The sequence below is a fragment of the Chaetodon trifascialis genome, chromosome 8 (assembly GCF_039877785.1).
Source record: "Chaetodon trifascialis isolate fChaTrf1 chromosome 8, fChaTrf1.hap1, whole genome shotgun sequence".
Classification (NCBI taxonomy): domain Eukaryota; kingdom Metazoa; phylum Chordata; class Actinopteri; order Chaetodontiformes; family Chaetodontidae; genus Chaetodon; species Chaetodon trifascialis.
Window position 1 is genome coordinate 15,986,735 of NC_092063.1, and position 26,566 is coordinate 16,013,300.

At 41.7% G+C, this 26,566-nt stretch overlaps 2 protein-coding genes across 4 annotated transcripts in view; both read left to right on the plus strand.

Annotated features, from left to right (window-relative positions):
* acot7 (acyl-CoA thioesterase 7) overlaps positions 1–19,646 on the plus strand; it is a 53,822-nt gene extending 34,176 nt beyond the window's left edge. For both annotated transcript variants that reach the window (XM_070969408.1, XM_070969407.1), the window contains exons 7-9: positions 784–900; positions 8,423–8,607; positions 19,169–19,646. In XM_070969408.1, the coding sequence (XP_070825509.1) occupies positions 784–900; positions 8,423–8,607; positions 19,169–19,267 (401 nt within the window). In that variant the 3' untranslated portion in view covers positions 19,268–19,646. The remainder of the gene's footprint in view (positions 1–783; positions 901–8,422; positions 8,608–19,168) is intronic.
* A 4,760-nt stretch (positions 19,647–24,406) lies between these two features.
* The window catches only part of LOC139334894 (probable G-protein coupled receptor 153), a 34,777-nt gene continuing 32,617 nt past the window's right edge, over positions 24,407–26,566 (plus strand). For both annotated transcript variants that reach the window (XM_070968144.1, XM_070968143.1), the window contains exon 1: positions 24,407–24,959. The gene's annotated coding sequence lies outside the window, so the exon portion shown is untranslated. The remainder of the gene's footprint in view (positions 24,960–26,566) is intronic.

The window sequence follows — 26,566 nt, forward strand, 5'->3', positions numbered from 1 at the left end:
GAAATGGCAAGATGGCTCATTCATAATTTAGCTTCTGGTGGATAGTTTTCTAATTGCGTCAGGAAACCCATTAGCTTTTACTTCAGACAATCTCATCTCAGTGAAATTGTGTCTGAAACACCAACATAATGGTTTCACTTACCTGAAAAGGCTGGCTTGATTCAAAGAGAAAAGTGCTGTTTGACTGGTGATGACAGTGTGTCCAGAATGCAACAGGTTCCTGTTTGAATAACAGAAGTTGTACAATCATACTTTAAGATCAGTGTTCGTTCATTCTTGACCTTGGAAACAGGAGTTGACGAAGCAATCTCAACTCCAGAGCCTCTTACCGACTTATCCTGGAGCTTTTGACTCTATCAGACCGCCTAATTTTATTTCACCGTTTATTTAACAGGGACAAATCGCTGCATTTGTTGCATTATGTATAGCTAAAGTATATTTTCTTCTATAGTCCCTGGGATGGAGGACACCGGTCATAGTCAGTTTGTATCTGCTCACTTGTCATAGACCTGTACTGCATGTTCAGACTTTATACAATAGCTTGATAACATGGTCTTTTATTGATAATGAGAGAGAAAAATATGAGAGATGAGCATTGAAACATTTGTACTTGTATGTTGATGTACAGACAGACATTGTGTTAAGGTAATATTTTCATAGCTTGTCACAGTAAAACCTCAATGAAATCAAAGAAAATGATAAATAAGTAGAAAATATCTATTAATCTTCTGGTATGGATCCTCTTGTATATCTTACAAAAGTCAAACTGTGTGTCTGGAACAGGTGTGACCATGAAGCTGATGGATGAGGTTGCTGGCATCGTGGCAGCTCGGCACTGCAACACCAACATTGTCACTGCCTCTGTGGACGCCATCAACTTCCACCGCAAGGTCAAGAAAGGTGAGAATGATGTAGAGATTATATTCAAGCTTTAAGTTATGGATACATATAAACACCCACAAGTTGAAGGAAACCTACCTCTCCAAGCCATGCATTGCATGTGTTGGTAACAGGCTGCAGCAAGCTGCGTCTCCACCTTTCATGATGCTGCTTCTCTTTATGCCTCTGCGCCGGCGACAGCTGCGGCTGGAGGCATCATGTTTTCAGGTTGTCTGTCCGTTCATCCATCATATTCCTGCGAACATGATATCTCAGAAATGCCCTGAGGTTCTTTTTCAAATGTGACAAAACATTCACTTGGACTCAGGGATGAACTGATTAGATTTTGGTGGTCAAAGGTCAAAAGTTATAACACATTTTTGGCCATAACTCAAGAATTCACATGCTAATTTTGACAATATTTCACACGAATGTCTCAAAAGGCAAAAGTGATGACATTTTATATCCAAAAGGTCAAACATCAACTTCACTGTGACATCATAATGTTGTTCAACAGAGGGCCACTTTTCATCTATGCTGCCAGGTTGAGGATGTGTGTGAAGCATCCACATTTCAGAATTTGCAGCTTCTTTGCAGCAGCATCCATATGTGGAGCATTGCAGTCCAGCACAAGCTCACTGGTTCTGCTGATACTGAGCTTCAGGTGATTACTGTTGCATCATGTGATGAACCCAATTCCGTAAAATGGAAAAAACTCAGCAGTCTACACATTTTGCCTCTGACAGTGCTGTTTTAAATTGGGCTGGCCAATGTTAACATTTGTCACACAGCTGCTAATCAAGACCAGTTGTGTTTTACGGGGCTGTCGCTACATCTGGAAAGACATTTCATTGTTATGATTGAACTTTTTTCCATTACGAAGCCTTGTCTCGGAGCTGCTTCCTCGCTATTAAAGGCGGAAATCATTTATTCTGCACAACACGTCTCAGTCTGTGCGGTTGAGATTTCCATGTGGACAAATTCTAAGCCTCTTATTTTGAAATTCATTGAAGGCTTTCGATTACACCATTATCCACTTAGCCTTCGCTGTTGTGATGGGGGAAAAAAGTGACCACTCATAATGGCGATACCGTTTTCTCCCATTCTGAAAGTTGAACGCTGGGTTAAGGTTTTATTGATTCACAAGAGGCATGTTAGAGTTAGGCGTACTGTAAATGCGTAAGCCCCCCTCTCTCATTAGGTTATCTCTGTGGGCCTTCGCTGTAAGCTGTCCAATAACAGCTAATACCTTTCAGTTTGCATTCAATAAAAAAAAAAAAAACACATTTAAATACATTCCAAAGACAAAAAGCATTATGACAGTAAGACTGTGGACCAAAAAACTTGTGGTTGATTAATGGTCATTGGTCTTTTTATGGAAAGTAAATATGTGAAAAGTGACTCTTCAAAGTGGTGTACAACAGTGTATTCCATTTTTGGGCTCAGCTAAGTGTCTTCTGTTCATGTGCCTGAGATGATGTGATCCAGACTTCCAGTGCTAACATTCAGACGTCATGAGTGTCTCAGGATATGATGTTAACAATGGGTCAGCTACAACTCTACCAGTTGTTGAATTATGAAATGGGAAGAACGTTTTTACAGCTCAGCACAACTATGTACGTCTGTACGTCTACTGCGTTTACGGGACATTTAATTTTCAAATACAGGTGATTTTATTCAAGCAGGACAGTTCTTTAAATCTAAAAGTGTTTTTCTTTTTCTGAGTAAGGAATGAGTAGCTGAGAAGGACGTGAGGGAGGCAATTTTTAAAACATTTAAAACACACCTTTCTGGGAGCTTCAGGACCAGAAAACTGAACAGTTCAGATAGGTTGAGATCCATGTCTACATCTCTCAGCTGCCTCTAGCTGCTCCAGTTGCTGCCTCCATCTGTCCTCTGAGTTTAGGTGGTGGTGACATGATTTCCCCTGGCTTCCACAGGGACTTAGGTGTTATGTCACCAGTAGATTTCCCATTTTGCTTAAGGTGTTCAAACAAAAAACTCAAGAGGTGTGCTTAGGAAAATAACCGTCAAAGATCAAAACAAAAAGCCAGCGAAAAAGAGCTGCTGGCATTGTAGGCGGCACCTGTTTTTTTCATTCTTTGGCATGTTTGAATGTAATTATTCTGTACAACCAACTAAATGTAGATAACCTGACATCACTTTGAGGTATTTCCAGCACAGATGCACAGACTGAAGTCAAACATTTTAAAGGATGCAAACAGTTAGTGGGAAACATTAGGTTTTATTGTGTTTTAGTTTATATAAACTACATACAGAATAAGAGACAGTCACAAGGAAGATAAATACATGGACACATACAGGCGATAAACACAACATTAGAAGGCAGCAGAGAATAATAGGGTTGTAAGCCTGCTCTTACAGGCAGTCAGAGTTGGGACACACCTTAGATCCTCTGGTAATTTGTTCTTTAAGTGTTTCCCACAGTAACTAAATGAAGCCTCACCGACCGTTGTTCTCATTTTTGGAACAGCAGGCAAGTTAGTTCAAGAGGATCTAAGAGGTCCAGCAGTCTCATGTTGTACCAACAGGTTTCATTATGTTTTACTGTGCAGCCATAAAACAGTTTATATGTACAAACAGTTACATTTTGATTTCTGTCCTTCTAACATGCTGGATGCCAATATAAGGTCTGTTGAACTGGTGTAATATGTTCTACTGTCTGTCCAGGTGAAGAACAGCAGACGAGGTAGGCTGATGCACAGAAATGCCTGACGGTGGAAAGCTATCAGAAAATTGAATTTTCCTCTACGTGCCCATTGATGTTTTGCCATAACCAGTGAGGGTTTGAGAATGCTTGACTGAGCCTTATGCCATGCAAACCTGTGTGAAGCGGGAGGACCACACATCGACAGACACACAGACGTGACACAGACTGAGGTCTGTGTCTGCACATGGCTCATGTTTAGGATGGACCAATGATTTGTTTATGAATTTTTGCAGGTCCTGCTGTGTCCAGCCTGAACAGTCCACTTAATTAATTGCGGGGTTGAACAGCAGAAAAATTGAGTCCGTTCCCAACAGAAAAATGGCCATATAGGCCATTTAGGCCATATAACCCAAATTCAAAAGTCCATTAATTTAGAAACGTACTGGTGCATGCCACTTAGAGAAGGGGTTAATTGATTGATCAGGTAACCGACTCCTCTTAGACATAATGTAGAAAGTAATTGCATTTGGAATTCATGTATGCAATTCAGTTAATATAAAGAAACAAGACAATTAGCATAAAATGAAGCACATTAATTAATGTGCTGTAGTCTTACTTTTGTTTGTTTCCTTTTGCTAATGGCTCTTCCTATCATATTCCATTTCACACCTCATTTGTCACCTAATTTACTGTTTACAATTTCTGCTTGAGGCTGTGAAGAAACCCGTTATTCTTCGAGGTCTCCTTTTGATGTCCAGTAAAAACATACAGACTGTGCTGCGCAGAAACACTGATGAGGTCCAATATACAGAAACACTCTTCTGATTTGCTGTTAAAGGCAATGAAAGCTTTCCTAGATTGTGTCGTTTAAACATCAGAAAATGGCTGCTCTCATGTCACAGCTTGTGAGTCACTTGTTTCTTAGTGTCTTTTCTTGTTCTTCACCTACACGGTTTCATTTTTTACCTCCTAACCACAGACTTTCCAGAGAAGTAAAGTAACTACTATGTCATACTGAACAATAATGTGCATTATTTGGCACTGAGAAGATAAGTTGGCGAGGTGCAGGCCATTGATGTGCCACAGCAGTGTTGAGTCACCGCTCTTCTCCATTATCCATTACAGCAAAATGCCCAGAGGTACAAAGAATGAGAAGAAAGGCATAAAACTTCAAAAGGTGAATGTTGGATGAAAGGAGTTTGCAGGGAGAAGGGAGCAATAAAGGTGAGAGAGAAAGTGTGAGAGACAGGAATAAAGAGAGCAGTGCTGCATATTGAATTCTCAACAATGATGTTCTTGTTAATTGATTTGAAATTTAATTTCATTGATCCAACACGATTTGTACAGAGCTGACATTTAGAAAGTAAAGACAGTAGGTAGAAGTACTCATGCGTGAATGATCTCTTGGTTTTGTTTCGTAGCTTGAGCAGATCAGTGTGGTGATGTGTGAATGGAGGGATTTGTGGTATTGCTGTAGCCTGGATTTAATGAGCTCCAACCAAGAAATGTACTAGCGCCCACTGATTCGCAAGGGGAGGGTTTCGCGGATCACTGTGCCACTCAGACACAGGAGGTAAAACTAGAGACCATCTTGGGATGGGATCACACCGGCCATGATGCCAAATCAGTGTGTTGTGGTTCAAGGATCACATGACATGAGAGAAGTGAGTCTGGAGAAACAGGTGAACTGTGCCAGATGTATTCAATATGCCAACAAGGTCAACTTTTCACGTTAGTCTTGACATAAATATATGTGCTGAAATATTCCCTGGTTTGATGCTGAATACTCATGTAATAATGCAGTAATGACTACTGAGTACTCATTGGTTAGAACGTCAACATGTGGACAGGTGTCGTCTGGTCTCCACTGTATGTATAATAAGGCTTGGAAATGTATAAAGTTGTAGAATTTGTGTTGGAGGATTTCTCGGTTTTTGTTTCAATCAAATAGTTCCTTGGTGTGGAGTAAATGTACAGTATGTGTCTGAATGCGAGGGACTTTCTTTGATTCCTCGCAACAAAAGAAACAATTTCGTTTGCCTAATGTGTTTCTGGAGAAGCTGTCTGAAGTGAGCACTGTTATTTCACCTCCATATTGCCTTTTCCCATTCCTTTGTATCTTCTCTGGCCACTCGCTAATTCAAAAATGCAATTTCCAGGAGAAAGAAGAGAAATAGAAGAACCTTAACTCACGCAGGCCGTAGCTAAAATAGCAAAACTGTCGCTCAAAGGTATTGCAATCCCATCTTAGTGCATACATACGAAGCAATGGCACTGACTCGCCTCCCAGCATCGAACGGCGCCTCAGAGGTCGGACTCGCTGGATGACCTTCAGGTCCAGCATCTGCTTTCTGCATGAATCAATTATTAATCATGATGGTCTTCAAAGAATCTCCCAGTCTCATCAAGGCTAATTTTTTTGTGTAATGTCATTGAGCAGAGCACGCTTCACTGAGCCTAATACATCTGTGTCAGAGGTAGTTTACTTGAATGAGACTGGACTCGCTCCTGGCGGCAACATGTAAAAACACTCAAAGGGCCAACAACAAGGGAGAGAATAAATGCTGTATGTGGGCGAACAAGCTGCATAGAAATGTGACTTCACCGTACCTCATCTTGAGTTCTTACACAATTATTGCACTTAATCACCTTTTCACAAAGAATTTCAAAGCATCTCTCTGATGAGGGGTACCAATAAATACAGTCATTTTAGATGACTTTTTCTTATCACTCACCAAAATAATTTGGAGCTATCTAATTTTTCCCCAGTGCACAGAAAACTGTGTAAAATACAAACCTTAGAGCTGGATACTAGCTTCCAAAATGGTGCCTGTTTATTTTATTGAAGGCTGGGAAGAAAGAAAGAATATTAAACAGACAAAGAACACATAAAAGTTGAAGAGTTGCAGAAGTAGTTGCATTATGACACATTAAGGTTTTATGTTTCACAGGGCTGAGACATTATTTCTAATGATTCCTTGCCCATAGTTTCAGTTTGTGGTTAGTTTTTTCATTTCCTGTACTTACTTCAGTCTGCTTGTCCATTCTCCAGTCTTCAGGAATGCAGTCTGAGGGTTCATGCTGAGATATGTCCAAAATATTTTTCATAAAGAGAAAGAGTTACATCTGGTGTGCATCTCTGTTCCCATCGTCCAATGTTCCCCAGTTCAATATTCTGTTCTGCACATCCTAACCTTGGCGCCATAGGACGCTTCATCATGTCCCCATTCCCTGTCATATAAATCAGAGGAATGTAGCAGGCTCCATACACAGAGGACAAGTCCTCATACCTAATTGACAAAAAAGGTTGTTTATCAATGCCGTCTAAACCAACCATATGTTACAAAATCAACTCATGTGAGCATTGTCTGATCTGCAGCATCTTGACAACATAAAACTACTTGGTTAAGGAAGGATTGTGCTCATGGTTTAACGACAGAAGCGCTTCCTGGCAGGAGTGGAAACAAACAATGGTCTCTGGTGCCCTTCTGCCTGTTACTGAGAGACTGCAGCTGTTATTTCAGTGATCAATCAAACAAGCAATGTTCATTTTTGAGGACAGTCTTCAAACTCTCATATGAGTTTTTTGAAGAGTTGCCTGCACGAGTACAAGACCTCCACCACTGAACAACCCTTAAATTTGAAGCCTGATTCTCATAGAAACTGTTTGCAGCACGTACTTTGAAAAAAAGCCTTTTTTCATTTTCCATGTACGTCTTCTATTATTTACAACTTTGACTGTTTTATAGGATCTCAGTCACATACTCAAGATCTGTCTCAGACTGCAGGGATAACACCTTCTTCCCTTGTCTCCATGGCAACAGCAGTAATAATACAGTACAAGCACATCAGAGAGAATAAAGAAACACATCAGCAATGCCCAGTACTGTTAGTTGACTGTTTTTTTCCACCTCCCTGCAGTGACAAAAGGGGAAGAGCACAAATTTTTGATGAGTCAAATGCATTAGATGAATTAGATGGAGCTCAGGTTGAAATCAGAAGTGGGGTAGAGGGTAGCAAATGCTCTGCGGCAGTGGACATGATGTGTGGTCTTAATATACAGTCATAACATTAACATTGTTAAAAAGCTGAAATGCAGCTTTATTTGTATGTATTGTCTAACTTTCCTGTCTTACTTTAAGCACACCAAAGCTTTATTTTTACATGGATTCATCTGAAACTTCACAGTAGGAGAGATTGATCAGCTGTAGTCAGTGTATTCATCATTGCACCGCTCTGCTGACTCTCTCAGTCAAACGCACTCCAGGAAGTTCATGATGCAACAATGTGAAGTTGATTGCAAGAGCAGATCCGAAGTCTTTCTCGACCAACTGCATCATCGTGCCAGCTTGTTTCATGCTTGTTTCATGTTCACTGTGTATGTGAAGGTCCTTCGTTTGATTTCAGCTACATTATGTAAAGCTGGAGTGGGATGTTTACATAGAAGTGCCTTTGCCAGAACAAGTTTACACAACACTGATTTAACCTGTCACCACCAGGTAAATCTCTGTATCTTGCAGTATTTTCGAGTTTATAATCTAGTGATGGCAATGATGGGTACAACAGAGCTGAAGTATGGAGCATCAGGAGTGACAGTGTTGGCTACAGCAACTATTAGTATGGCGGAGTGTATGGCCTTATAAGCACATTAACAGTGTTTATGTAATTACCCTCACTGCCAGAAGGGGGATTCAAAATTGAAGTGAAATGGCATTAAATCCAGTCGAATGGAGTCCAAGACTTTCTTCTGTCCTTACTGAAATGAAAATGTTTTTTATGGCATCTTATTTAATGTGTGTTTAAAAACATTGAAAACCAATATACTGTATGATCAGCAAACTCATTTTTCTCCTCTTTCCTCATCTCTCCAAGGCTGCGTGGTGACAGTGGTGGGGCGGCTCACATTCGTCAGTAACAGGTCGATGGAAATTGAAGTGCTGGTAGATTCTTCCCTGCTGGTGGCGGCAGGGGAAGAGAAATACCGCGCCGTCTCGGCCTTCTTCACCTTCATCTCCTTGGACAAGGACAATAAACCTCTGCCTGTCCCTCCTCTGAAGGTTGGTACTATCCAGTCTCTGCTTTCTAAAGTTCTAAAGAATGTAGAATGAATTTAATCCTGTACATCACATAGGGCTACATTTACACAGACTGACAGTCAATCATTGATTGTTTGATGTCCACCAAGTATGGTGCACCTTACTCGATCTTACAGGTTGATTTTTAAACCTCTCAGTCACTCAGCATTGTGTGGTGAAAAAAGCTGGGCATGAATTTATATCATTCCTTCCTGCTGAGTCTGTACACTCTTTTCAGTTTTGTTTAGGATGAACGCTGTCCTCAGATGTCTTACTGAATTAAAAAGCATGATTAAATATAAACTTAATTTTAAAGATCAGACACACATGAATTTTCTGTTTTTTTTGCCAAGAAGGATAAGCAGAAAGTATTTCTATTGGCTGTCAAAAATTCTTAATTTAGCTTGCTGTGAAACTTAGAAATGCAAGTGGTGGATTCTTCATCACATCCCAATCTAATATTCACGCATAGTTACGTTCCCTCAGTCAGTGACACATGTGACTTTTGGAAAGCTCAGCCCATGAGAGACTCATCAGTGTCTTTTCAGTGCATTAAATTCTTTGCTGTGTCTGCGATTTATCCTTAAGCACTGAGGGCTGAATGCTATTATTTCTCCAGCATCCGAGGACATCAAAGTCCAGCTGACTCAGCACTTTTTGCCAGGATGTAAAGTGTGCATGTTTACCTGCAGACTGGAGAGAGGCGCCCCTTGTTTGTTCTGGCTCAGCAGTACACAATGATCCAAACCCTGTTTATATGCAAACACTGTACGCGCAGGCCATCTGTTTAACTCAGCACATTTAAATCATTTCCTGGCGCCACTTGCTGCCCTGATTATCTCTGTGATGATCGCTTTAAAACTCGTCCAACTTTTGTTTAGGAGCAGGATTTAGACAATAGAGGAGCCTTTCAAAACACATTCAGAGCCCTAAGTAAAGCATTTAGTGGGTTGAAATCAGTTTTAACCTTAACATTTATTTCATTTTAAAGACTATGGAACAAGTTGAACAAGTTTACTGATGCATTTTATAATGAGTGGGTTTATGGTCAGTGGTTTTATGCTGAGTGCGCAGCTTCAGTGAAATTTGACATACTAACAGCAGGTCTTGGTTCTCTCAAGTGCACCAGTGTACAAAATTTCTCTGTACCTGAGTTAATCATTAAACTTTAAGCATGTGCAGAGTACTGAGTAAGCCAGGAAAATGCAATAAAGTTTAGAGTCGCAGAAGTCAATCAGAAAGCTGTTTTCTTGCTTAACCTGTATCAATTCACTTATAATAATGAACCAAAACATCTAGAAAAGAGATACAGTGTGTATACTACAAATAGCTGTCTCACTCACGCTGACATCTTAAAATGAAAAGTGGTTCATAACAGCATGTCCTGCCGTATTTCAGGTAACACAAGCATGTAATGAGAAATTTGTAGGAAGAAAGCAAAGCTTGGCTGTGTGGATGAAAGGGAAGTGTGGAAAAGTGCTGTTATAGGTGTGCTGTCATGCCACCAAGTGCTGCAGTGACCCCTCTTACCATAAACACTCACACACACTTAAAGGTGCAGCATCAGCCTTTAACACTGTGACAAGTGTGTGTGAAAACAGACGTCTCTGCTTCTGCCCCTGCCAGACAGAAATGTGCATTGAATGTGCGTCTCCGCTGGTCGGCCTTTTGAAAAGCGCCTGTCAATCCCCCAATTTCCATTTCACAAAAGCCTGTGTTTGGTTCGGCCATTGTGCACCTCCCTCCATGCATTCATTACCTGGTTTTCTCATGCAGGCCACTCATGGCTTTTGTTTTAATGGTAGGGAATTGCAATGATGATTAGAGTCATTGTAATTTCTGTGTTCACCTCAATTTCATGAAAAGAGAGGCTGAAAAAAAAATCTCCCAGTGATTTTAATAATTCACCCTCAACACTGTAAATGGGACTCTAAATGGGACGTGGGCTGCCAGGGCCCTGATGTAGCCATGTCAGATAAACAAGGGAAAGAACAGGGAAATTTGTGTGTATGCAAGTACAAGAGAGAAAATTGTGGACAGAGATGCAATATAGACAGACTCCATGTGTTTGTGTGTAAAAGAAAGGCAAATAAAGCTCTGATGCATGTGGAGGTTTGTGTGTGTGTGAGAGAGATGGCTTTCCGTGTGGATGTGCACATGTTTGAACAGATCACTGAGCACAAATGCAGTTGTGTTTATTTCTATGGGTGAGAGAAGCAGGCTGAGGCTCAATCATGGCTATTTCTGGCTTTATAACTATTTACTGAGGGTTTAAACATGAGATGAGATTGACCCCCAAATGAGGGAGTGTCCATCCAAACTCTTATTTATGGCAATAAACCAATTCATAGATGTCAGTCCCTTGCTGTATAAAGGAGATCCATCACATCCAGGGAATAAGGTTTAACACATCAGTCCAATTAACACCTGAACAGTACAGGTGGGACTGTAAGGGATGGAAATTGAACGGTGACATTAATTAGCCTAGTAAGCCAGATAATACAGAGAAGGGCCAAACGTGAGAAACATTTTGGCCTTGAATTTTACCTGCAGCCACGACCACCAAACACTCTAAACAGTCCTATCAAATGACATTTCTACATGTTCTTGTTATGTCACAGATTTCTTTGTACCAAATTGGAGTTTCATGGAGGAATTGTTGGGTCTAGACCTGCTCCATATGCGTGTGTCCTGAGACAACCTCTGTTGTGATTTGGTACTATGTAAATAAAATTGAATGGAACTGAGTTGAATGAAAAAAGGCAGTTTTTTAGGCATGATTGACCAATGCTGACATTTTATGAATATATAATTTTAAGTAAATAAATGCTGTTCTTTACTGTTTCTCTGACGCACTCCCCCACAGATCGTCACCCAGAGAACAAAGACTTTCCTTCTCTCGGTTACACAAAATGTTTCTTACTAGCTTGTATGGCTTTTAAAGTCCAAGTTGTCAAAGTTTACCAGTCAAATGGCCATTTAGTCTTAAGGGAATGCACCAGCCTTTTTGGTTTTGTTCTCTGTAACGTACCTGCATTTAGCCTGCCATATGCAGTACTTTAATGCCTCATTATACTCCATACTCCAAACGGACGCATACCTGGACAGCGCGTAATATTTGTGTTACACGTTTGGTATTCGTTTGGAGGATGTCTTCCAAGCATGTGCAATAGATTGGCATCTACAGGATTGGCGTGTAGCGAACAGTGTGGAGGCAGAGCCTACGTTTACACCCTCTGAAAAATGTACACAGACCCCAGATGTGAAAATTATCATTTCGGTTTTAGTGCTTTCAGTGCCTCATTTTTAGAGTATTCCCTTGTCTTTTTAAAGGAATCATTTGACATTTTGAGAAATATTCTTTTGCTTCTTGTCATGAATTAGATGACAGGATTGATACCATGGACTGTGAAACAAAGATGTAGTGTCTATGATGTCACCCATAGGGTTCTGAAGAGCTGTTGTGACACTTGGTAGCAGTGGCTCTGATCGCCACTGTGTTCACAATGCCTGACTCCACCAAACTTCTGGCTAATCCAAACATGAGCACAAAGGTAGAGCTTGGGTGGAGCTGAGATGGGCTGAATGAAGCCTGGTTGCTGAAACCTATGGGGACTTCTGTGACTGACTCGCTTATGGAGCCAGCCTCAAATGACCATTCGAGTACCTGCAGTTTTTGGCTCTTCCGTCTTCCTTTTTCAGCCCCTGAGGTTGTGGCTTTCTGCCCCTCCAATGTTAGTTTAGAATTGCTGGTTGTCTGCTTTTGCTGTCTTTGGACAGAGCCATGCCATCTGCCCCCAGTCTTTTTTGCTAAGCTAACTGGCTGCTGGCTGTAGCTTTATATTTACCATACAGACACAAGAGTGCAATCAATCTTTGTGTCTAGTGCCAAACTATTCCTTTAAAGCATCATGCTAAGTTATGTTGTATGACTTTCTAAAAATAAATGTGCCTTCATGCCCTTCCTGTTCTCTTGTCCTCCAAAAATTCTGCCAAAAATTCCACCCCTCTTCCTCATATCATCCTCATCTGCTTGTACTGAAAATCCTTATGTCTATTTATAAAACAAACAAACCTCTGTATGTTTCTCTACTATTTGTTCCAGGTGTTTATTCTTTGCCCAGGCATTATTCTAGTGAGTGTTATAGTGTTATATTCCTGATACTATTGCAGCTGTCTGGAACACCCTAATTTCCCCTACGAGTCATTAATGAAGTGTTATCTTATCTTATCTTCACCAACTTAATGGAAACCCAGATGTTGACTCATTTTCTCCATCTGTGCTGAAGGTGTTCTTGGGTTTGTCATTTCTTCCACATCTGCAGCAGTGCAGCACAGGCTTCATGTCTGTCCCTGGCTTCTTTATATAAAGCTCATATGAACCAAATTGTTCAATTGAAAGATAAAACAGCCCCATTTCCAACCTTCAGTAATGAAAATTTCATGACATTGTGGCAGATTTTGCATCAGTTGTGTTCTATAAATAGCCTGATCGAAAGGACATCTTCTGCTATTTATGACTGCAGGTGCTTTTCCCCTCATTCTCTCATCTTTGCTTTCTCTTGAGTGAGCCCGCTGCGTTTACTATTTTTAGATTTTCCTGTTTTAGCTTAACAGGGGGTTAGGGACGCTGTGTGTGTGTGTGTGTGTGTGTGTGTGTGTGTGTGTGTGTGTGTGCGTGTGCGTGTGCGTGTGCGTGTGCGTGCACAGAGGGGTTGTAGATGGGCTGTCACTAATGCTGAAGTAGGGAAGGAGGACAGCATGAGCAGAAGGGAGGATATCGGGGGGATGCCTCGCCTCTCTGCACCAGTATCCTTGAAAATGCTGAAATAATATATGTGCTCACTGGGCCAGAATAGGAATCATTGAAAATACCTTTGAAGAAGCACCTCTGAGCAGCTTATGTCTTTGTTGTATTTCTGATGATTTTAATGGGGTAGCAGTTGCCTGAAGGTTAGAAAAACTGGCTTGTTACCAGAGGGTCAGCACTTTGAATCCTCAGCCGGTGGCCAGTGCATACTGAACACCAGCTGGTGGCGGAAGGATGTGGTTGCGCTGTGATTACACTGGGAAGAGCCCAAGTGTGTACGCATGTTACGGTATGAATGAAAAGGTGGTTGCTGCTCAACCTTGTGTGCACATTCAGCAATCAATTCAAAGACGTCAATACACAGTGAATGACTGAATTCAGTCCTGGTGAACCTGCAGTAGGGCTGGTCCTTCTTACATCCTGCTTTCTCTTTATTTCCCTCCCTTCTTGTTCCTTGTTTCATCACATCTCTCCTTCCTGCCTCCTTCTCTTCCATCTCTCACTCCATCCCTCCTTTACCCTCTTTTCTTCATCCCTCCCTCCCTCTGGCAGAGACTCAGCTGGCCTCCCGTGACACAAAAACAAGCCCGGTTGTCACGGCAACCTCCTGTAGTCCACATGAAGTGATGCATATTTATTTTTAGATGCTTCCCATTCAAGATAATCAGCAACGGGTTAACGGGCACGCTCGTGCCAGAGTCGCAGATATTTCTGACTCTGTGGTAATCCACAGCACGACACTGAGAGCATGCTGACATTTGTTCTCATCGAGCCTCAGTCCACGAATCTGTACAAAGCTTTATTAGGAATTTTAGATTTTCATTACGCCTTGCTCATAAATATGCATTGAAGCCTATTATGCTCTATATCCATAGCCCAAACTAAATAAAAAAATGTTGTGAGAGTGTCAATGACACCCATTCATAGAGCAAGCACTGCACCGTTCAACCATTTTTGGTGTTTTCAGTCTTGTTTTTAATATCCTACAAATTCTACACTGACCCTCAGCAGTGCAGGTGAAGGGGCTGGAAACGTTTAATCACAGGTAGGCCTACAGACACACACACAGAGCTGGCTAGTATTAATGCTCATGTATCAAGACGAAGTTCGGTGGAATGGATCAATTCTGAGTTCCTCAGGTTTTCTTCTGTATTACTTTGAAGCCTTTCAGTAAAACAAAACACTCTGGAACACCACGTCTGTCTCGCTTTTCTTAAAAGTTCTGTTTTAGCCATGCAAATGTTTCTCTTCTCGAAATTACTGCCAAACATTTCCTGAAGTATACAAAAGCAGTGTTTACATTGTTGAGTAAGTTTTCTCAGGTTGTGATTGGGCTCCATTCATTTCTGAAAATCGACGTCAGGATTTGAAAATTGCTCGAAGCTTTGTGCATCATGTTATCACTTATGCAACGCTGCTGTTGCTGAAACTGCGATGACGCTCAGATTATTGAAGAATTTGGGATGATTGCTTTGCAGGCTAAACCACAGACAGAACAAACTGACAGTGCAGGATATTCATCATGACTGAACAGACGGATCCATGGGCAGCATCCTTTATTTAAAAGAATTTGTTTTATGTCTACAAATGAAAAACGTTTCAGCATTGTCTAAATTTGTGTATGAGTCTCTCTTTCTCTCTCTCTGTCTCACACTAACATATAGGTTAGTATCCAGCCTTATGTCAGTCCAGATGGCTGTTTTTTTTCTTGAGCCACTTACTTACATCTTAGAGCTACTTTTGAGACATTGGCACTTGGATCACATCAGTGCCACTGATGCCCTCTTCCCTTTCTAATAACAGCTTGTGCCAACACAAATGAACCCCTCTGGCATTTTGCTGGCTTTGTCCCAGCAGTCCCTTTTACAAGCCTTGTCCCTGTTCCAGGTTTACACCATTTGGTTTGTCGCACTCCATTCAACTGTCCACCTAATGGACGACCAGGGCGGCAGGTGAAACAACTGTTTTTCTTGGCTGTTTGCATTGATCAGCCAAGGCTATGAGGTCTGACTTTGTCTTGGTTCCCGGTGGATGACATTCAAATAAATAATGTGTTCTCGTGTAATCTATTGCAGATGACCATTAATACGTTTCTTCTTTATTTTTGTATTGTAACAAATGTGTTTTTCAGCAGCCACGCTAGCATGGCTCTAGGGATGCAGACATCTCCACAACTATCGGATGGATTGATGTGAAATTTTGCCCAAGCGTCTAACTTTGGTGATCCCTTAGCTTTTCATTTTGCCATCATCACTTAAAATTTTTAATTTCACCAATGCTTTGGTTTATGACTAAATACTAGCTAATAACTTTCCCATCAACCACAGGTGTACTTTTTGTTAACTGTTGATTATTATGTTTGCATTTATGCTAAACTTATATGGTAAACATGGCAAACATTAGCATCTATATTTTAGCATTGTTATTGCATATTAGCATGCTGTATAACATTTATTCAAAGCACCATTGCACCTGAGCACAACCTCACAGATCTGCTATCATGGCTGCAGACTTTAGTCTCGTTCAAAGAGGAGCACTTGTGTTTTACACAATGTGGGGCATGTATTAACTGTACAGTACAGTCACTTTGATGGCAATGAAATATTGTACATGCACAGTGCATGCTCTTTTGTTCAAATATACAATCATTAATATAAAGATGAACATGCACTCAGAAACTCTGCTGTCATTATCATATGATACAGTAACTACATCTTTCAGTCTAATTATCTACTCCTGCTGTGTGTGTGGATTAACTGCAGACTCCTGCAAACTGCCCTCATGGTACAGTATGCCTCAGATAAGGTTTGTGAATCAAAATCTGTTGTCTTAATGTCAGTTTTACAAGCATGATCTTTTTGTAAGGTTCTGTGTCAGAGTCACTAGTAGCTGATGAGCCTGCATAATCATAGTTATTAGACTGGAGCCACTGTGAGAATACCAATTACATGGGGACACCAATCCCGTATGATTTGCATGAGCATAAACATATGCATGCGTTACAGCCTAGCAGCAATGCACACAAAGTATAAGCAGGACCAATAATGTGCACAGACATACGCATGGACAAAAAAGTAGAAACACCAGTATTAAGGCTTTGTAGATGTGATAGCTCTGATATTACGGTTCACTTGGAACATCATCTCCTTCTGTAAAGGAGTGAAAAAGCCATTTTAAAAGCTACGCAATGCTAACCATTATTTGAAAAAGATTTACTTTGGATTTTGTTTAAAGCAGCATTTAGAAGTTCTAGAGACCTCTTGGAAACTCATTGGGAGTGAAAATGCATTTTGAGACAAAATACCAAAGCAGAAATTCCACATAAATAACGTAGAAATTGTAACGGACTACTAACTCAAGCAGTCAGTGCCTACATGAACCTGTCCTTCACTCATCTGTTTCCTTTGCCTTTAGCAGGTTATATCTTATAATGTTATCAACAGTCATTCTGTCATTCATTAGCAGTAGTCGAACAGCTCCTTCTAATTGGCGCGTTCATGAAACAATCTAAGGCTGACGCTCGCTATGATTCTGAAAGTGTAATTAAATAATGATCAAGTCCTCAGGGAGAGAGCGGGGCGGGGCAGGGAGAAATGAGGAACATGAGGAGTTTGAAGGATAGAAACAATGAGACTAAAAGGTATAAATAGCCTGAAGACACTGTTAATAAATATACCATAAAGATCCAAATGGCTGGCACCACTGTATTTAGTGCAGGGATGTTCATACCAATCTATAGCTGTCTCTAGAACATTTTGCTCACTTATGATCATGTTAACACCTTGTATCAAATAACTGTCTTTGGTGATGGCAGAGAGACACAGCAGTAATAATTGGTTAATGATAATTTGCCTTTTCACTGGTTTTACTGGTCAAAAGCAGTCTCACCGTCTTAGCGTTTTAGTTTTATTTTGCTCTGGTTGCATGGCCGCAGTCCTTCTGAGCTGTTTTAGGCTTGTAATGAAATCATTTCAGACCAGTGTTCTGCGTTAAATGATGGATGTCTTTGGTCTGCCCAGTAGCCGTGTTAAAGGAGGATGATTAATAAACCTCTGTTTGGCTCCCAAATCACCTTGTCCTGGCTTATTTTAATAACACTGTAATGACCAGCTGCCTGTGCATTCTGCTGCTTTCAGTCCAGTTGGAAATTTTAACTAATCACCTAATATTCCTGTCTAATGACCACACTGTGAATAGATAAAGACAGTGGATTATTAGACGACTCAAAATATGTTCTAATAATAGAGGCTTTGTTTGTGTAGCTGTCTGCCTTCCAGCATGGCCACAGGTTGGTAATCACTCCAAAATAAACTACTTGCTTTCTGTGCATTGAAGTAGGAAAAACATGATGAATTGTTAAAATTTACACCAACTTTTTTTTTACCACTGAGCAGCACTTCTGTTTAAAATGTCTGAAACTGCTGAAAAAAAACTTGGTTTCTCTCTCTCTCTCTCTCTCTCTCTCTCTCTCTCTCTCTCTCTCTCTCTCTCTCTTTTATGAAAGTCAATGAACTGGAATTATCCATTACTTTCAGTTGAATGGCAAAAGCAAAATTGACTGAGCAGTATGTTGACTGTTATATAACCAGCATACAACAAACACACGAAGACTACAGCTGTATGCTCCTGGACCTACTCCACAGAGAAGATATTCCCACTGCTGTAGTGTTTGTAGCTCAGCGTCACTATTTTAATATTCTCATCACAGTTGAGCCGTGACCCCCGGGCTTGTCCCTGGCATGATGTTTTGCCATATCTGTTACCACCCTGCTCTCTCCATAAACTTTTGTCAGCATTGCTTCTGAGTGGCAGGTGCTCTTGACTCTACCAACCACCTGGTGTGTGCACAGCAAAGAGCCTCAATCTGAACACGACATTAAAGCGATTTTACATACAAAAACACAGCCAGTACCGACAGCCCTCCCCTGCTCCCTCAGAACATCGTGCAGATGAGGGAGTGGGAGAGTGGGCAGCACCATGAAAGAAAGACTTGACACTGTCACTGGCGGTGGTATTGTTGTTTAAGTCACGAGGTTGCCAGGCGGTCTAATTAAACTGTGCAGGCTAGCAAGTGCATCCTCCCACAACTCTGCCGCCAAAGTGAGCTAAGTGAAAGAGAAAGAGAAGATTTGTTCTTCACAGGCTTGAAGGTGCTTCTCGGAATAAAAACAGAAGTGAAAAAGGGATTGACGGCACCTGCAAATCCAGGGGGGCTTCTCAGAATTCCTGGGTGTGATATCAATATATTTTAGATGGGGTGTGCTAAAACTGATAGAGTCTATAACACTCTGTTATGGCGGTAGATGATGGTGCTACAGTACAGTGCGACGGTACCGCTGAAAATATTTTATTTATTCAGCTGGGGGCTGTCAATATCCACATCCACTTTCATGGAAATCTGCAAGTGTTAGATGAAAGTCTAGCAGTCACCAAAAAGCATAGAAATAATCCACTAAACATCCACATGTGATCCGTGTACTGAAAATGTCTTGTAAATCACCTCATGTGGTTTCGCTCAACGTTACCTAAATGCAGTCTGCTGCGTAGTTATTATAGATAATGGAGACAAGAAGATGAATAGCAATTACAATAGTGCAGGCTGGTAGATTAGATCAGAGCTTCAAGTCCACAGTTAATATAATAACAGCAGGGCAAACATTCTGCTGCAAAATACGTGTAAAAGATGAACGTGTCTGACACCAAATGTTCTGTCTTTTCTTCTGTTTTCATCAGATGGACGGAGAGGAGGAGCAGAGACGTTTCGAGGAGGGCAAAGTGCGTTACCTCGAGAGGAAAGCAAAGAGACTCGCAGATAAGCAGCGCCAGCAGTGACGCCACTGCTCAGAGCAGAGCGACAGTATATCAACTCTACACAGCACATACAGTATGAAGGGGATAAAACCCTCGCCTCCTGTTCTGTACCCGTAGCCTCCTGTTAAACCTAAACCTGTGATTATTCTCTTTTCCTGTGCTATGCACCAAAGTGTCCACATATAGCTGTATATGTGTGTAAAAGTACATATTTTTATTGATGTATGAAGACGATTCATGATCACTGTGTAAAGTGGCAGTCTGTGTGTAGAAGCTGTTTTATTTTCACATGATTTTTAAGTATGAAGACTTCATGATCAGTGTCAGTGCAAAGTGAGGAGGCGCAAGGAAAATGATGAATAAGTGAGTGAATAATAATGAATAAAAGATCCAAGTGCGACCTTGCTAGTTTTCATGATGATGATGATGATGTCATTGTCTTGGGCATGCCTTGGCAGAGAGGGCACACGCTATCTATCTTTTCAGCACTGTGTCTTTCACAGAGAAATCAGGGGAGCTCTGGGGCTTTGACTCAACTTGCATCTCTCCCATGCCCCCCCTTCCCCCTCCCTTCCTCTCCGCTCTCCTCCCCCTCCTCCTCCCCTGCCTGTCTGTCACATTCTGACTCCAGCGTTGGCTCTCCCGCTTACTGCCATGTCCTCATCAGTCTCCATTCTCTTGCAATGTCACTTTCTTCCTCCTCTCATTCACTCCATTTGTCCCCCTGTCTCCCCCAGTCTTCTCAGCATCCCACTCCCTTTGTCTCCAGATGAGGTTTCAGGACTGCTGCAGGAGCTGCAAAGAAATGTGCCTGTATAGGCATCTTTCTCTTTGCATATCTCTTGGGTTTGTGCTTGTGTGCACAAAGAAAGATCAGAAAGATGAATCGACGTCAGGAGCAGCCAGAAAGAAATCAATATCCATATGGTTCTGCCGGGACTGAGAAGACTCTGATTATTAACCCGCCATAAAAACTCCTCTTCAAATATTTAGCAGGATTGGTTTTTCATTTGCGTATTGAGAACACTCGAATCTGATTTGTCAGGAGGAGTAGGGAGGCTTCTGTCCTGTGCAACAGATGACAAAGACTAATTTGAGATCAAAACCAAATTGAAAGATTAAAGCCCAGAGAGCGAGCTCTGTGAAGAACAGAGAGCCACGTGGCTCAAAACCTCAGCAAAATGCCTTTTTGTTTGGACCTTTGCTCCTCGTGGTACTGTTTTCTTATACAGACAGATACTGATTCGTCATTGGATTGTGAAGGTTATTGTTTTTTCCCTCTGTCCCTCCAGTATGTGTGCTTTTCATTTCCCCCATGAAAATAAAGTTAGGCTCAAGCTGCACCGGGGGGATATGTCTATTTTTAACCCCAGTGAAGTCGAGGCATCTTGCGGGAGAAGGAGAGCACGGGGAGGGAGAAGAGGGAAAACACAATACAGGAAGACAAGATCCATCTTAGATGGCCAGACAAGACTTCTGGGACAAATTAGCTTACTAAAGGCATCTGCCTAATGTACAACATTAGCACGGGCATGCCTGATTGTCCCTGAAAACCATCAAAAACAATATTATTTCTCATCATTCACAACAATGTTCAGTACTGTCTACAGCCATTTCAGCTGGTAGCAGCTGGATTTTATTTGTAGAGACACAATATGGTAACCATGGTTACTTATGTGGAAGAACACACTTGAAATGGAAGAGATGACATTATCAGAAACAGATGTTTCTCTTCCAGCTGCCACCAAAAATGTTGAAATCTCCTTTAAATTGCATAATTGAAGTCTCACATGTAAACAATCCTTGTTCCTGCCATGAACTGCACTGTGTATTCAGTACATTTAAGGCAATGTCACCAGAGAAAGCTGCACTTTGACCTCATTTTTACCATCAGAGTACAATGAAATGACGGCAAAAAGCTGATTTCCTCCCATGTTCGCTTCTAAATTAAGGGACCAGCCGCCCTCTCACTGCTGTGTCCCGATGTAGAGAGACTGACGAGGCTACTCAGAAGATGTATGATCCTCTGGTGCGGGAGAAAAGCCATTAAGGACTCTGAAGGAAGGATAAACGATGAAGTGAGGCGGTTTTGAGAGAACTCTCGGCTTTCATTACGGAGTGACCCGCTTTGCAATCCCTCCTCATTTCCATCATTTTCTGACAGCAGAGGTTTACTTCCACACATGAGACAAGACACAGAAACCTGAACTGTGTGCATACCATTCTTCAAGGTCACTTGTGAAAATATGTCTACCTATTTTTGTATGAGACAGAAGAGTGTCGGCAGAAGTTGCAGATGCTCAAAGACACTGTGCTCACACAGAAAATGGTTAAGCAGCTCAGTGTTTGCTTCTTTTTTTTTGGTAAACTTTGTTTGTGCTTCCTGGAACACCTTCACAAAGCACAGACACATTCAGCCCTCCTGTTGTCTGGGCTTGGAGCCAGCAGGGCTTTCCTTGCAGAGGAGTAGGTGATGGGCCGTACTTTGTCTGGCCTGGAACCTCCCTTTCTTTCAGCCACAGGGGACCTCACTGGGAGTACTACTAAATTCAGCTCCCTCTGACTCTAAGGCACACAAACTTGTCCACACAGAGAGGTGGCAATGCTAAGAGGACATGGGGAAAGTAGACTGTAAGAGAGCACATCAGCAGGACATTTAAAACAGTGTTAAGTATTAAAGGGCTGCTGTGTCTGTGTTTATGTGTGTGTGTGATCTGGTGTGTGGTGGTGGAGCTGACGGTGAGGGTGGGGGCAGCCTGGTGCCAGCGGAGCCAGTGGGCGGGAATGCCTTCTGTTGCTTTTTACTTCCAGGTCACCTAGCATCACACAGGAGAGGCTAGAGATGGACAGTCTGATTCTTTTAACAAACTCTCCTGCCATGTCCAGTTCTAATGATGGACATATTTAAGTCTAAAGCACAAGAGGAGAGCACCTACACCTCCTACCTGTCTTTATCTATCCAAGAAACAGCCTCTGCTGGTTGTGTTGCATAAGCTTCATCCAAGATTACTGAAATCTTTAACAAAAATATATTTGACTCGTTCACTGCAAGACATCCATTAACCAGAGGAGGCCTGATGCCCAAAACCGATTGCTAATTCATGCACCTTCTGACCGATTTGCTAAAGCAGCCCTGACTCACTTTACCCTGACAACTTAATAATGAACATCTGTAAGAGTCTGTGAGCTAAAGGTAGATGAGGGCTGGCTCCTGCAGAGTCATGCGCACTCAATTGTAACACTGCTATTCACTGAAATGATGGTTGGGACATGTTTGTTGAACCTGCGCCATTCGCTTAAAAATTGCTAGAAATGGGAATCTGACATCACGAAGGGAAACTTTGTAGTCTTTAGCTTTCTCGTCAGCTTCCGTCCTTTCATCTTGTGTTCATCCTCTCAGGTTCAGATGGGTCTTTTTCCCAGCTTTTAATTTTTAAGAAATCCTAACAAAAATGAGGGCCTGTTTGATACTCAAAGACCCTTACTCAGTCAAACACAAAGGCCATATGTTGGGCCGGTGTTAATTACAACTACAGTTCATCAGTTTTTTTTCTGCAGATACCCAATGCTCAAGTTTCATGACCTGAAAATTAGTTATCTACATGATTTTGTCTCTGAAAAGGCTTGTTCAAGCACAGTCAGTGAGTGGTTGGACCGGTTATGTGGACCACTTACCATCATGACTTATTTGGAAACTTATGTCTTTCTATGACCAGAGTCATGTGTATGTGGTCACCATCTCGACTTAGGGGACATCAGATTTACAATAAAAGTCCAACAAGGCAAGCAACATGAGTGCTCAGACAAGGAGTCCAGTTTATCCTATGTATTTAAGCCCCTTAGTCTGAGGTGAAACCAAAACAGCGTGATGTAACTGCCCGTTCCACACAGTACTGCATGCTTGAAGGTAAGGACAGGAGGTCAAAGTTGAACCAGGAAGTGTTGTGGAAGATATAACAGCTTTGGGAAACAGAGGAAACTTAAATATTCTCCTTTGTTTACACACCTGGACATCCTTTCCCCTCAGTTTTGGCATTGTGTCCACACTAACTGGTATTTTTCTCACCCAAAATAAGGTTTAGAAACTGGACTTGTTTAAAACCTGTCTGAGGGTTTGTATGGCTGCTGTAAATCTCACCCATGAAGTTAACTGAATGTAACTATGGCTAGAGACCTATGTTACTGACATTTTAATGCTTTAAAGTCCCTAACTGCAAGCAGGAGATGCTGTACTTCTTTTGAAAGGCTGAAGGATTTCATTTTTCCTCGCACTGTCATATTAAGCTACCTCATCCTCTGGTGCTCATGTGATCCTGCTGTACAGCTCTCACTGTGGTTTCAGACAGCGTTTATTTAAACAGGCTGTGTTGTTTCCGTTGCAGTGCCATTATGTGATTTGGATAATAAAATGAATGTAAATCTTGAGGCTGCAGTGTAGCTTTAGCTAAGTGTTGCCTGGATCAGCTGTGAAGCTCAGGGGATATTTGATACCTTGCCTCAGCATCTGGAGCAGCTTTTCTTTGTAAGGCACTTCAGTGCTGCACAGCCTGGCTGTGCACTGCATGGACAGCTCCCAGGTGCGGTGTGTGTATCTGTTTTAATGAATGGGAGGTAGATAAAGTGCACTGCTCATCAGACTGTCCACCAAATACATGAAAAAGAAAATAATCCTTATAATAGTGGCAAAAAAACAAGGCACCAGGGACTTCTGTGTCTCTCCTCTCGTGTAGGGCCTATTAGTTTTCTCACTGGGTACAATCTAAGCCCTGAGGGAGGATAGCCACTCTTGCAGAATCATCCAGGGAAGGAATCTTACATAACAAGTCGTATAATGTCAATGAAAAAGGGCCCATTTAAAGGAGCATGAATAACATGAGAAAATAACGCGCGCTGATGCGATTGATACATATGGCAGGTTCAATGCAGAAGTCATGAACATGGATGCTATGGCAACTTACATTCAGTGCAGTTAAATATAGCAAGCTGCACTCGGCTGTCACAGCCATCTCCTCTTCGCTAATCAAAGCTTAATGAAGTCAGCTCATTCAAATTAGACCTTTAATGAAAAAATAAATGCCTTAACGTTCATCCATAGGTTGCGGGAATGAAATGAAATGTGACTTTATTTTATTTATTTTTTTTAATTCAAAGCAAATGTGCAACATTCAGGCGCAGTTCTCGCTCTGTCAAAATGCCGACTTCTTTTCCATGAATTATTTCTTATTGCGGTTCACTCCCACGGCCACGGAGAGTCTGACCCGCGAACGAGCCTGTGCTGTCGGGAGCGCGCAGCAATCATGCTTCGTCCGTCGCTAGTGCCGGAGAATAAAAGGTGACGAAATCCGTCTTTTACCGTTAATTAGCCGCTCCTTTAGCGCGCGTGCTTTCGCTCGCGGTGAAGAAGCTGCCTTTTTTTTTTTTTAAATCCAAACCCGTCCATGATTTATCTTAATTCCCCGACGTCAACGAGTCAAAGAGGGCAAGAAGAAACAAGAGGAGTACAGCTTTGGTGATGTGGTGTTCCAGGGCTCATCCTTCATTTCGCAGGTCGCTCCGTTAACTTGACGCTGTCGACGCTCCTGACGCCGTGCAGGTTGGGGATGTAAACGCTGGGAAGCCACTTTAAACGGACCTGAACTGATGGGACTCAACGAAGAGTGTTCTCATTCCCCCGGAACAATGAGCCTCTAGGAGCCGAAACGTGCCGTGAAAGGTAAGAGAAAGAGAAGACTAACACAGCTGACTCTGATCCTGGCAAGCTCACCGGTGATCGGCTCTTTGTGTTGAGATGAAACAACGAGGCTCGTCCAAACAGGTGGTGTCCTGCGGCACGCGCAGCTCAGGTGACGATCAGTAAAAGTACATATTTGATTTGCAATGCAACATTCCTGTGGAGCTGCCGTGCAGATGTGACCTATTTTCAGCAATAGTACAATCAAAATGCATGCGAGACAAATCCGGATGAGGAAGAGGCCTAATTGAAGAATTGAATCACAGATATTAAACACTACAGGCTCTGTTACACACTCATTTACCTAAGTGAGGAGCGTCTTTTACATTTCATCTGTGTGCAGGATTAAGAATGGTAATTACACAGAGCTGCAAGGTGTGGGATTACTAGAAATGACCAAGATTAGACTCTGAATTAACACTCCAGGAATTGCAACTAATTGCCCAGATAGTGTTCTAAGATTGATTATAGGCAGTTTAACATGAGAACATTGAGTATCCTCCAGTCACAAAGCTGAGCACACGTACAAGAGGAACATGCACACCTGTGCAGCCAATTTCTGCAACGTGTTGAGCACAATTTTAGCAAAGCTTCACACCTCCACTTTTGTTTTTATCAGTGCAACTTTATGCCTTTCGTGTCTCTTTTATGGCTGCTTCATCAAGATGTAATAGGTAATCTAATCTTTTAATTTGGATACATGTGATTTGCCGACATTCCACCTTAAAATGAAGCTGTTAAAAGAAACATTGCATACTTCTACATTTTTAAGTATGAAATGAATGTATTGCGTGTAGCCGGATATGGACACCTGCCATTACAGTACAGTAATGATGGACATCAGCCATAACTGACACTGATTTGGACATTTTCAACTCCCACTCTAGGCTGAATGATTTAAACATATAGTTCCAACCAATCAAGTGACTGGTTCAGAGAAAGTGTTGCTTTAAGTGAGTTTATTTATATAATATGGTTTTATATGTGCACCAGTATCAACAGCATTATTATGTTTTTTACTGTAGCCCATGTTCATGGTAAAACCCAGAATCAGCCGTCAGTTGATCTTCTCATTCTTTCAAATACTATTTTAATATGTTTCCCGTCAGAGAAGCCACAGTAGGAATAGATGAGAGAGTGGATCACATGCAGTCACAGGTCACAAAGTGGCCGTGCAAGCCAGTGTTCACATTCACTGCAGAGAGAAAGTGCTGTAGCCGACATGTGACAGTCGCTGCTAGACCACAAAGCCTCACAACAAATATCAGTGCTTCACAGGGCATATGTGACATTTTGTTTGTCACACATTTGGCTCTGTCATTTTGTGACCGCGTTAGCCGGTCTTCACACTAGTCTATTTTTTGCTCACACACTACACATTGACCAGGGTCCGCCCTCTCCTAGGCAGCATTATCTGGTAATGTGCCATTGATGTCAAAGAGAAGGGCTTTAGTAAAGATTCTAATCATTTCTGCATGGGTTAAGTGCCTTGCACTAAATTTAATTTAGTGATCTTTTTATTTTATTTTATTGTATTATTCTACCACCTTATCGCTTAGACTGCACGCCTGTTTCCGATGCAAACTCCA